This window comes from Amblyomma americanum, chromosome 4 (assembly GCF_052857255.1).
Source record: "Amblyomma americanum isolate KBUSLIRL-KWMA chromosome 4, ASM5285725v1, whole genome shotgun sequence".
Taxonomy (NCBI): Eukaryota; Metazoa; Arthropoda; class Arachnida; order Ixodida; family Ixodidae; genus Amblyomma; species Amblyomma americanum.
In genome coordinates this window covers 38,432,485-38,445,167 of record NC_135500.1, presented here as the reverse complement: position 1 = coordinate 38,445,167, position 12,683 = coordinate 38,432,485, and the positions used below count along the sequence as shown (strand labels likewise).

The 12,683-nt window shown below is 51.0% G+C and overlaps 1 protein-coding gene across 1 annotated transcript; it reads left to right on the top strand.

The window, feature by feature from the left end:
• Window positions 1-7,371: 7,371 nt before the first annotated feature.
• Window positions 7,372-12,226, top strand: LOC144127877 (chitin deacetylase 1-like). The gene is made up of 4 exons (XM_077660855.1): window positions 7,372-7,523; window positions 8,418-8,663; window positions 10,002-10,473; window positions 10,974-12,226. The coding sequence occupies exons 1-4, from the start codon at window positions 7,472-7,474 to the stop codon at window positions 11,806-11,808; spliced, it is 1,605 nt and encodes a 534-aa protein (XP_077516981.1). The 5' UTR covers window positions 7,372-7,471; the 3' UTR covers window positions 11,809-12,226.
• The last annotated feature ends 457 nt before the right edge of the window (window positions 12,227-12,683 follow it).

The following is a 12,683-nucleotide window of genomic DNA, read 5'->3' as shown; positions in this document are numbered from 1 at the left end:
CCGCAGAAACCTGGTGGTTTTTTTCAAGAAGACAACCTAAACGATATCGCATTAAATAGATTCACAGAAACGAAAAAAAATACAGAATTGCCCGTAAGTCTGCTTAAAGGGAACCTGAAACGGTTTTCAAATCGCATGAAGCGCTGTGGTTGGGAAGAAGGGACCTTGAAAATGATGTGTGTAAATTTTTCTTCAAATGTGTCCGCAAAAAGAGCTGCACTCGCTTCCTAGAAACCCGTCGTCGGCACGCCCTCGTCGCTTCCGGAAGCGCCGGGGGGGGGGGGGGGGGGGGGGGGGGTGCAAAAAGGGAGAACTGGCGGAAGGGACGCCATTCACGGAGAGAGGGCCGGCCGTCCGGCTGTGCTTGCTCCGCTGCGGGCCGCGTTTTGGCGAACCACACTACCTACAGCAAGTGTCGTTTGCTTTGTCAAGTTCGGGCGTTCTGTGTAATGCTTGAAGCCTGTATGTATAAACCACTTCAGGCATGGTACTTCTTTCGAACAGCGCTCAGCCCACAGCTTGGTAGAATCCGTCGGTTGTTCTCCCCCAGCCTCTTCCACGCTAACCAGACAAACTGGCGGCACGCAACATACCGAAACTGCCTGCACAAAATATGTGCATCAATATTTCTTTTTTCGTTATATTACCTTATAACCTGTTTGTAAACTTTTTGCCTTTTCCAACTGGTTCACATCCATGCTGAGCTAAAGCCACTTCCAGCACTGCCTTCCAGCTCATTACGCATGGTGTCCGTTTTTGATTTTTGCTGATTTCTTCCACCTCCTGGCAGCACAAGCAATCCTCTTAATCTTTCATCAGCGCGCAGCACAGGCAGTTGCCCCTAACTGAGAAAAAAAAAACTGATTATATCAGCCTAGTATACTTGAGCAATGAAAGCATTTGCATCCATGAATGCTTGGTCATGGCTGACGATCGACAATGGCACCAGAATTCATGCAAATTAGTCCTTGAGTCAGGACGTCAAAATCCTCGAGCAGCGGTACGCATATATCTGCCACAAGTAATTGTGCCGGTTATCTCGACATGCAACAGCAACAAATATATCTCGCAGCAGACTATATTTGATGAGCAGCACTGTTAATGTCTCTCCCCACTCCTCTGGAGCAACAGTTTCAATATATTCATCGTGGTGGCTTATTTGCTTTGGTGTTCGGCAGCTGATGCCAAGAATCGCAGGCTCAATTCCTGGGGCGGCGGCCATATTTCGATCGAGGCGAAATGAAAAATCGCCCGTTTGCTGCGCAATGTCAGTGCACGTCAAAAAAGGCCAGATGATTTAAATTAATCAAGATTTCAACGCTACGGCGTCCCTTATACTCCATTTGACACTTCGAGGTTTTAAACATAAAAATTTAAAATTTATAGTTGCAATGACTGCTTTGGCCGAAGACAGTTAGGGCCATTTTCGCACCAGCACATTTGGGTAGCTGAAGCTTTATTGGTTCTTAATGAGGAAAAACAGTACGGTTAACTGAGCCTATATCCAAACCCAACTAATCACTTGTAACGCGGAAGCAAGCCGAGGAACACAGCATGAGATTGTAATGGTTTTTCTCTACTTTTCTTCAACTTGGCAGTAAGAAAAATCTGCTATATGCTTCCTCCTTTCCTTGCCGCCAACATGTCATCTATGCCAATACTATCGTGCCATATTGCGCACGAGGCAAATGAGGAATTGAGCAAGCTCAACAGAACATTGGCATGATTGGGATCCATGATGCCGTAGTAAAGGTCGAATGCTATCCTGGGGAGTCATGTTCGGTTGTCCTGAATCACAAGGGACTGATAAGACCTGCAGCTCTCTTATGAATTAGCAAAGCAGCAAATTCTACGAACATGCTTAACTTCATTGACGTTCTTGGCTTTATATGAATAAAAATTCCCAGTGTTCGATGCGGCCACCAGCCGTTCATCAACAGTTAACCCTATCACGTGCCGCTCACCACATCTGTGGAATAATTTATGACTTCTAAATAATCGGTGCAGACCTGAATAAGCTCATTGATTGTCTTGCAACGAGCAACGTCCACTCATTGTTTCCTGCATTCAGCAGATGCCTCACATTGTTATTCGGACATTCTCGTAACTAAGCACGTTCTCAGCACGCTACTCCTTCTACTGTCGAGGAGACCGGATGTCTCACCTGCAGAGCTAACGCAACAAGGGAAGTACACTGACAGTAAAGCATCATATTGTCTTAATCCTAGCAGTCCGAAACCTTGTAGCTTCTCGAGAAAGAATTGGAATCTCTTTTTCCGTTGAAAATTGGCCCAGAAATTTCCCCAGGGAAGTCAATTCCTGAACACGCCTCTTCATTCACATCTCCACTCACGTATCAGAAGCCGGCTAAAGCGTAATATTCAAGTTGCGGGATGCTTTTTAAGCCGGTATATAATGAATGACTTGTGGGCACACATCTCCGTGACATCGTGCCGTTTTTTTTCTTTTTGAAATAACAACCAGGGCAAATAGAAAGCATCCTAGGCAGTAAAACTTTAAGCAATTTCGGAAATACATGTACGCATTGCTGAAGGCAGCTATAGATGCACCGCTGCCAAGGGGTATACACTGTAGTTCCACCATAACGCCTTGTGAACAAATATTGTTCCTCAACAAACTGTGATTGCCCTTAGCTGTTTGTGTTTTATCCCCAATGTTCGTGGAATGGGCTGTAGCGATTGAACAGCCAAGTGACTAAAACACCTGAACTTCATGATACAACTCTAAATTAAAACGACAAAACTGGTCTTCATGGCCACATTGAAGCATGTGCAGCCAAGTTGACATTTTTCTTAGTTATTTACTGAGCTCGGTACAAGCATAAAAAAAAACTTGAGCCGCATGCAGTGTAAGTAAATTTTGAGTGCAACAAAGAAGTCTACCCGCGGCGGTGGCTCAGTGGTTAGGGCGCTCGACTACTGATCCGGAGTTCCCGGGTTCGAACCCGACCGCGGCGGCTGCGTTTTTATGGAGGAAAAACGCTAAGGCGCCCGTGTGCTGTGCGATGTCAGTGCACGTTAAAGATCCCCAGGTGGTCGAAATTATCCCGGAGCCCTCCACTACGGCACATCTTTCTTCATTTCTTCTTTCACTCCCTCCTTTCCCCTTCCCTTATGGCGCGGTTCAGGTGTCCAATGATATGAGACAGATACTGCGCCATTTCCTTACCCCCCCCCCCCCAAACAAAAAAAATTTTAACAAAGAAGTCACGATTACGGGTAGTCACAAAAAGCAGCGAATTTGTAACGTACACATTTGCGTATACACAGTGCCTGAAAGGGATAAGTAAATTTCACGAAATGCTGAAAGATGGTCGATATTCTTCTGGAGCCCTCCACTACGGCACGTCTTCCTCTCTTTCTTCTTTCACTCACACCTTCCTCCCTTCCGTTACGGCGCGGTTCGGGTGTCCACTAAGATGTGAGACAATTACTGGCTATTTCCTTTCCCCAAAACCAATTTTTTTTTGGTTGAAAAACATTCAGCGCTTCAGCTATACTCCCCATGAATAATAATAATAATAATAATAATAATAATAATAATAATAATAATAATAATAATAATAATAATAATAATACTTTATTACGCCAAATGTTTTCAAAAAAGTACAGAAAATCCGGCTTGCCAAAGCCTCATAGGGCTTGAGTGACCGAGCCCGACAGGCAGCGGAACCGCGCAAACATACCCACAGGCATAAAAGCACATTAAAAATTACAGAATATCAAATTAGTACAGAGGCAAAATAAAAATAGACAGGAAACCGAAATGGCATAAAAAATACCTGAAATCCGTTCAAAAAATACAGCAGTTACAATTGAAATCATGATTTACTTGAGAGGTGGTAAAGCATATGTACAACGTCGAAAACAACTAATTAGTGTATCGCAGCATCTTTTTTAGTTTATATTTAGTTTTTGCCCGGCGAACACCCAGAGGTAACCGGCGAAAGTAAAAGCGAACGTAATAATCTCTTACTCGCTTTCCGTATCTTGTGGACCGTCGGGGAATACAAAAAGGAGACCGTGTGGGAACATACAGAATCATATAGTCACAACACCAAAAATGTTTCAGGACAATCGTTTCCATCCAAAGGCGATCGAAATCTAAGAAAACATACTTAGCTCCATAAACTGGTCAATGTGGCCATACTTTCTCAGCTTATGTGTGCTAATGTTGAAACATGACAACACCCAGTTTTGACAACATGAAACCACAGTCCGCAAATATTTTTGCACTGAACCCGCCGTCCAAATTACTCTCCTTCCTCGTTCAACGCTTAATTGGCACACTGCGCGAGTGTCGCACTGTAACACAATCAAACAATCGCCATCATCATTAGAATCGTTAGCTGAAGTGAGAACACTTCGTGTCACAGACTCTCTCTCAACGGTCAGAGACTGAAGCTGCCTCGCACCACCCTCCTTATCCTATTCGAGGAAAACTCGCAAGCTGGCCAAACTAACTCTGTATCACACTCGATTGTTTCCTTCACTGGGCGTATGCACCGTTCCAATAGACCAGTGGCATTCCATGGTGCCTGTTACATGCTCTGTCAATGTACACGCCCACTTCTTAACTTCCGCTGGAATATTGTAGTGCATTCTTAGTATATCCGAAATTCTCACCGCTCCGCCGACTCTCCGTCATAAAGTTAACTTTCGTTAGCCTCCTCTCCGGCTTTTACTTTGCACCCTCCATGATCAGCTTCCGCAAGTGTGCAGCGGCAAGGCATACTGTCCTAAGCTGTCAGTTTCAAAGATACGGGCAGGCTGCTGCTCAAAGTAAAGGATCTTGCTGATGCGAACGCCGTCTTTTTGAAACAGAAGAGACAACGGCCTCATGGTGACAAACGTCAGCGGTCGCTCCAGCCGTAATCGACGCGTTGCCTTTCGCCGGGGCTTCCTTTCGTGCCGCAGCCGAGACGAGGAAAGCGATCGTGCTCCCGTACGGTGCTTCGCTAATGGAGTCGCCCTCTGCAGCGGGGCTCTTGCATCCACCAGACACCTGATGAATAGCGAGGCGTGATGGCGTCGCTCCTTCCGTATCCTCGCACGCACAACACGTGTGCAACAATGGCGCGGGTGCTCTCTCGCAGCCGGGTGATTGTTCGCGGGCGTGCGCAGCGTAGGGTGGCCGACCACTGCGGTTCCTCGCCCGGTCGTGTTTGCTCGCGCAGTGTAGGAAGAGCGCGTTGGTTCCGCCCTCGAGCGGCGCAGAGACGCGCGGGCGATTCAAGGGCGAGGCCCGAAACCACCGAGGAGAGCTCCTCGTCGGGGGCGTCTTCGCGCGGACCGGTCCGGGCGCACTTTCGCCCGGAACAGCGGGCGGAGAGCAGCTAGCGGGTCGACACAGATTCGCGGCCTACTTGGCGCTGCTGGCTTTTCACCTTACATAACTGGATTTTCCCGTGGAGCGAACGGGAAACCTGTTTCTCCGCACTCAAATAGAAAGCGTCGCCCGAGGAAGCCCCTGCGTGCCGCCGATCGGCGTCCCATACCGCACGCCCAAGGGTTGATGCTGGTGGGCCGCAGTTGCGAGCAGCGCAAACGCATTCGGTTCGGCCCGCTTGGCTCCTTGGCGCAGGCCTCGGCGAGGCTCCGACACCGGGCGACGCGCCTGTTACGCGCCGCCCACCGAGCGCAATGCGTCCACACGGAGCCTGCGTTCGTGCCTTCGGCGGCAGCAGACTGCACGCAACTGGTCAGACACGGTGGGTCGACCTTCAGACTGTGCAAGCCACGGACGGCAGCGTTCGCGACCGGCGGGGCGTCTGGACGGTGTCCGGGCGTCGGCCGCTAGGCCGGTTCTCGCCGGCGCCCTCGAGCCTCTCGAAACCGGAACGCATCGGAATGGTCCCAGCGCGCCCTATTGTTTGGAGTTTCCTTCAGGCTAATCTCCGTGCCCTTCTTTCCCCTCTTCTGAACGCTGCACTCTCGCTTGCGCGATGGTTTTCTCCCGACTAGATGACGCACTTCAGTGATTTTTTTTTTTGGTGCGCCAAGAGTTGCATGAATAGCGGAACGTTCGCGTCACGATTAAAAAGGAGAAAGAAAAAACGACGGAATAGACGCGAGAACAATGCTACTGCTCGGCTTATGTTGGATCAAGACACGAAAATAATCTCTTCGTTCTTCGCAGCTTGGTTGTTTGTATAGTCCACACCCAGCTTAACATATCTGAGGCATTATCTCTCAGGATCAACACGTGTCTCTGCAGCTCGTTTCTCTGTCCTTCATCCACAACAAAAATATACAGTGTGCGCCAAATCAGATAGATTAATTGTCGGTTGAGCAGCTGAATCCGGAAATACGCTTAGAAAAACTCATTCGTTCCGCTATTGTCTTCATGGCACATAGCTAACTCACTGTAGTACCATCGCTTATATGGCCATTCGACTGTGCAACAAAATGTAAGGATGAATTTACATACCTTACACGACTTACAAGTTAAATAAATTTTTGACCCTTTTTCCAGATATGCGCGTGAAATGACGGCGATAGCTTAAACTTCCTCGAGCAAGGCGCACACTAAGTTTGTGGTCTCTCTCATTGGGGCTGCTATTGGCTGCCACGGCCCAAAGCCTCGTAATTTTCTTTACTTATTTACAAAATACTCTACGCCCTTCTGGGCCCTAGCAGGAGGGGCAATACAATGCAACACGAATACGAAAAAACACTGAAATAAATTCGTGGTATGAGAGAAAGCTCGCGCTGGTTGTCCCTTCCTGCCGCATTCAATTCAATGGTGGTATCCGCTGCTCCAGGTGATGTAATGTCATCGTCCTATGTTCCTTTTTCGTTTCCGGATAGCTCTAGAAAACCTCGCTACTGCATCTATAGCTCAGAATGTAAACAAAGCTTTAATTGCCTTGCCCCGAAACTATAGCCAGTATATGAGCTACCAGTGCTCCTTGATCATGCACCGATGCCTTCTGGCAGTTTGCTTCAATCTAAACATCGGCATAGAGGGCATCCAATCCTACAGGTAACAGAATCTCTCCACATTATCTATGCTGGTTTGACTTTCGGAAGCGGCGACGATAGAGTTCGCTCATCTGAATATCTGCCACTCTTGCACCCACGGAGCAGAAACAACCGTCGGAAGCTAAAGGATAAGACGGCGATGGCTGCCGCGAATAAGGAGCGCACGAGACGGTCATCCTGTCATTCCGCACCCGCAAAAAGTAGCCAGGCAAGCAAGCGCACGACTTCCAGAAAGAGCGGCCGGCGAGCGCAGATTTAGGGAACCCGGTCCAGGCGGTGCACCTCGGCGGCGCGTCCTCCGCCTCGGCGCGCTTTCGTCGGCGAGGACGTTGCCGGCTGACGTGGGAGCGCGCGCGGCCAATGGCGGCTGCCCCAGAAACACGGCGGGAAAGGGGGTCCCCTGTGCCAAGTAGGACCTATATAAGCTTAGCCGGCTCTCGGGGCCGGGCTTCTGCACTGCTGTCACCATGGGGGCTCTCGCGGTCCCGCTGTTCGCCGTCTTCCTCCTCGCAGCGCACGGTAGGCAAACCCCTGGGTTCGAGCCCTCGCGACCACCGGCTCCGGTCGACGCGCGCGAAGCCACAGCCCACTTCGCACGTGACAACCCCTTCGACCACGCCCTTTGGGTTCGTCGGCCCTGTTTTCGCTGCAACTAGGCAGCGCTTGGAGGTCCGGGGCTCACGTGCGGGGGCTTTGCCTTCTGCCTCGCTTATCGGCCGGCATCCTTGCAATGGTAGCTGTTCTGCAAAAGAGCTGTCTATGTGGATTAGTGTGCACGCATTCTAGACTTAAAGAGGTTCGCCGCAAGATACAGCTTTGCAATAACGTCACAGTTAAAGATGACACCAGTATCCTGTATCCTGATTAGATTGAGCGCGGCTTTGAACCGCCGCGACGTCTAGCGCTTAGTATGCTCTCTTGAAGCAAAACAGGTGCAAGAGTAATGGCTAACTGCGCTCAATGCTTGAACGTTTTAGCAACTAGCTTGAGTTTGAATAGTGGTATGGGCGGTGTATCTTCGCAATGGCGCCTCGTCTTCCACGTCACCATTTGCGCATGCTAATTTGTGGACGCGCGCCTCCGCAGCCGTCTAGAGGCGCTTGCTGGCCTCGCCTGCGCAGTGAGCTAGACCACACGACCATGCAGGGTGAATGGCGCACCAGAGACAAATAGAAAGAAAATGAGGTTGAAACTGGTATCGCAAAATGGTCTGCACACCGGGTGTGGTACTAAGACAGGCGATTCGTAGGGCCTTCACTTGTGGAGCAAAAACTAGAGTCTGCGTCATTCGTGAAACGCGTTCACTGCTCGTTTCGAAGATCAGTGTCTGTGCGAAGCCTTTACTGTGACACCCCCCGCGAGGACTGTTCCAAGCTTGGCGACCAAGCACCCTGTGCGTCGCTCCCCAAACAGGTGCTCGGGCCAGCTCTATAGTGAAGCGGCAGATCTCCACCGACATCGAGAATGACGCCGAGCTCTGCAAGGGCCGCTCGCCCTCGGAATACTTCCGCCTGACGGCGGACGAAGACTGCAGAGACGTCGTCCGGTGCTCGGTGCAGGGCCTGCTGGCGCTGCGGTGCCCGTCTGGCCTCGCCTTCGACATCGAGAAACAGACTTGCGACTGGAAGGCCAACGTCAAGAACTGCGAACAGCTTGAGAGTAAGTGCGGTTGTTCTCTTCGCGTATGCCCCTGCTGGCCAACAGCCGTATCTGGGGTACACTTTCCCAGCGGCTCTGTCCGGAGCTTGGTTAAAGGAGTGAGCCTCAAAAGAACTCGCCCTCGAGGTACTGCAAGTGCTGTGGGTGGCTTCACCGGCGTAAACCGGACTTTTGCTCCCTATAGTCAGGTCGAGCGCTAAGTCGCTGTACCACCCACAGTGCACTATTACCAGTTTTCCTAGCTATCCATCCTTCTTTCTAAATAGCTCACTGGAGGAGTTGCTGTAGGACGCTTGAAGCTCATAGTCCGTAAAATAATGCTTATTTTTCTCGACAAGCAGATATTACAGACAAACGTTGTGCGCTCTAGAACAAATTATGCAACCGTGGGAACCACGCTACAAAGCTAATATTTGATCGATGATCATTCGACCTTATGTCTGCGGAATGATAGCTATATTAGTGTGTACAGCTTTCCTTTGTAGTCGTGTGGCTGCGCTTGCGTAGATCCTAATAGATATTTTTTTCAGTTTTAAGTAAGTATACACACAAAAACGAGAAGAAAAACAGTTTTAATATTGTCGCATTCTGCATCCTTCCTGAAAACCTTGGCCGTTTCCTAAAATAGAGCTCTAATGACGCCCATCTTTAATTAAAAACCTATCCTAAACAAGCAGCAGTTAAGTTATAATTTGGCGTTGTTACATTAAAAGAAGTCGGCTGTGAAGTACCAAGCGGTTTCTCGGGAAACTGATTTCAGGTGGCGCGAAGCATAATCACTTCTCTGCGCGCCACTAACCAACATTCGCTTACAAGGCGCGCTTTTCCTTTAGCGCTCTTGACAAGATGTCTATTGCGCAACAACGTCACCTCGTTTGTGAACAGTACATAATGCTCAATGTTCGAACCCACCTTTTGGGTGAAGTTCGTGCAAATGGGATAGCACCGCTGCGTCATCATTTTTACCTTAGTGAAACGGTATTCGTATTTTTGGTTAAAGTAAAATAAATGCTCGTCAGAACAACCGGCCAATGAGATTACGTTTTGCAGCCTAAGCGGCCAAATGTAACAAATAGTACTGTTACCACTATAAACTGCGATAACGCTCCTTATGGGTCCTATGAGAGGATGAACCATTTTAGAGGCACAGCTTCGCCATTATTTGACTTCTATGTAACCTTCTATGTAACCCATTCATCAGGCTGTTACTTGAAGCGCAGGAGCGACCAGCGGGCACACAGATTGCGCGACATTTAGGCTTACTGCTTCGGCTTGAAGCGATCAGTCCTGATGGTGAGACTCCATTGCGCCACAATTACGCATTCTCGTTCTGCGCAGAGCCGCGGTTAGTGGCGCCGCTTCTGGCCACGGACGAGCCCATCTGCGAGACCGGCAAGCTGGCCTGTGGAAATGGAGACTGTATTGCCAAGGAAATGTTCTGCAACGGCAACCCTGACTGCAGCGACGGTTCGGACGAGAACGCCTGCACCGTGGACAAGGACCCGAACCGGGCGCCTCCTTGCGACCAGAACCAGTGCGTGCTTCCCGACTGCTTCTGTTCGGCTGACGGCACGCAGATCCCAGGCCGCCTCGAACCGAACGTAGTGCCGCAGATGATCACCATCACCTTCGACGACGCCATTAACAACAACAACATCGACATCTACGAGAAGATCTTCAAGGAGGGCCGCAACAACCCCAACGGCTGCCAAGTCAAGGCAACCTTCTTCGTCTCGCACAAGTATACCAACTACTCCGCCGTGCAAGAGCTCCACCGCCGGGGACACGAAATGGCCGCGCACTCAATCACGTGAGTCATGCCTTCTGGCTCGCTCCCACTACTGATCGCGGGGACTCGAATCTATGGGCTTAGAGAGCGACGGGGCAATTTAGAACCTGCGCGGCTTCGGCGAGGCCGCCGAGACGAGGCTGTGAGGGTCGCTCCAGGGGACGCGAATCGAGCGGAAACAGCACGGCCAAAGTGAAAGTTGAAAGTACTTTCTTGTGGTGTCGAAAGTGGCATCTGGCGATTTGACGCCAGTTTCGTTTTTTTTTTCTTTTCGTGTAATGCCTTCACCCAGATTGCATTTGACGCGCAATTCTTTATTGCGCAAGGAAGCCACAGCAGCACAAGCAACTGTGCAGTGCAGAAAGCAAGAGAGCGTCTTTCCGTGCCGCCTATCTCTCTTTCTATCGCGCGCGTGGTTCTGCTCGGCCGCTGTCCTTGTTGGGCCTGTTACAAACTTGTTCCGCGCCGACAGGTGCGTGACCGCTTTGCTGATGTCGTGCCTCTCCCTTTTGCGCGCGCAGGCACAAGCACGAAGAGAAGTACTGGTCGGAGGCCAGCACCGAGACCTGGGCCAAGGAGATGGCCGGTGTTCGTCTCATCATGGAGCGCTTCGCCAACATCACTGACAACTCGATCGTCGGTGTGCGAGCCCCCTACCTGCGTGTGGGCGGCAACAGCCAATTCTTCATGATGGAAGAGCAGGCCTTCCTCTACGACTCGACCATAGCGGCTCCTCTCAGCAACCCGCCGCTGTGGCCCTATACACTGTACTTCCGCATGCCCCACAAGTGCCATGGCAACGGTCAGAACTGCCCCAGCCGATCTCACGCTGTCTGGGAGATGGTCATGAACGAGCTGGACAGGCGGGATGACCCCACTTTCGATGAAGAGCTGGCTGGCTGTGCTATGGTGGACAGTTGTAGCAACATTATCTCGGGCGAACAGTTCTACAACTTCCTCAACCACAATCTGGACCGTCACTACAAGACGAACCGCGCGCCCCTGGGACTTTATTTCCACGCTGGCTGGCTGAAGCTCAACCCCGAGTACCTTGATGCCTTCATCCAGTGGATCGACGAGACGCTGGACAAGAACGACGTATTCTTTGTGACGATGACGCAAGTTCTGCAATGGATGCAGCAGCCCACCGAACTTTCGGCCATCCGGGACTTTGCTCCCTGGAAGGAGAAGTGTGACGTCAAGGGCCAGGCCTACTGCAGCCTGCCCAACGCCTGCCCGCTGACCACCAGGGAACTGCCCGGCGAGACCATCCGACTGCACACGTGCGTCGAGTGCCCCCAGAACTACCCGTGGCTGGAGGACCCGACAGGAGACTACTTCGCCTTCCGCAAGTAGACGCCCGTCATGTTCGCCCCCCGGGGCAGGCGGCATCTTCTTCGGACCGGTCCGGCCTTGCCGTCTGGAGCGGTGCCCAAGGACGCCGGCCACGTGGGCCGGCCGCGATGCCGTTATGCCGTTCGGACTGTCTCCGCTCCCTCGCCAGCTGGGCTGCCGCAAGAGTCCCGTTGCGCCGGCCGGCGGCGGGGACGGCCGCGCCCTTGGCCGCAGCAAGTGTGATTCCCAATAAAAACGCCCTCCCTCGTCGCCAGTCACGCAGAACTGATCAGTGCGCGCCCGTGTGTCCGGCCCGCGCCACATTATGGTTGCTGTGCTCCAGGAGACCACCGCCCTGCCGGCGCCTTCCTACTTTCTGGTCTCGAACGCCTGAGAAGCATGCATGGGTCGGCCTCAATAAAGATGTGGTTCCCTCGTTCCCCCTTCCTGCTCGTGAGTCGCCCCGCAGCGCTCGCTTGTCTTGGCCAACCGCTGCAGCCAGCTTTCGAGGCTGGATTCGCGTGCCAGCATGAATGCTTGGCGTTAATCGATGAGGTGTCCGTCTTCTGCTATTATTAGGCTGCATTCTCCTCAGCTGTGTGTTCTGCACGTTTTTTGTGACGAAAGGCAGGCACATTGCAAAACTGAGGGAGATGTCAACACTTTCTTTGTCACTCACTTGACAAAACCCAGATGACTCTCCGTCGCTGCTATGGTGCCTTTGTATAAGGCCAATAAGGTGTTTTTACTATATTGGCGCGCAAAGCGTTTATGCGGGGTAAGCATCAACCTAGAAATGCACAGCGCACTTAAATTCACACTTTTAGCAAAATCATTTGTACTACAACGTTGTTTATTACTGTTGGCGCACTTATTAGCAGACGGTGGTTATTTAC

Coding starts and splice junctions, on each gene's coding strand:
- LOC144127877 (XM_077660855.1), top strand. CDS start 7,472: ATGGGGGCTCTCGCGGTCCCGCTGTTCGCCGTCTTCCTCCTCGCAGCG. Junction 7,524..8,417: donor CTTCCTCCTCGCAGCGCACG/GTAGGCAAACCC, acceptor CTCCCCAAACAG/GTGCTCGGGCCAGCTCTATA. Junction 8,664..10,001: donor GAACTGCGAACAGCTTGAGA/GTAAGTGCGGTT, acceptor CGTTCTGCGCAG/AGCCGCGGTTAGTGGCGCCG.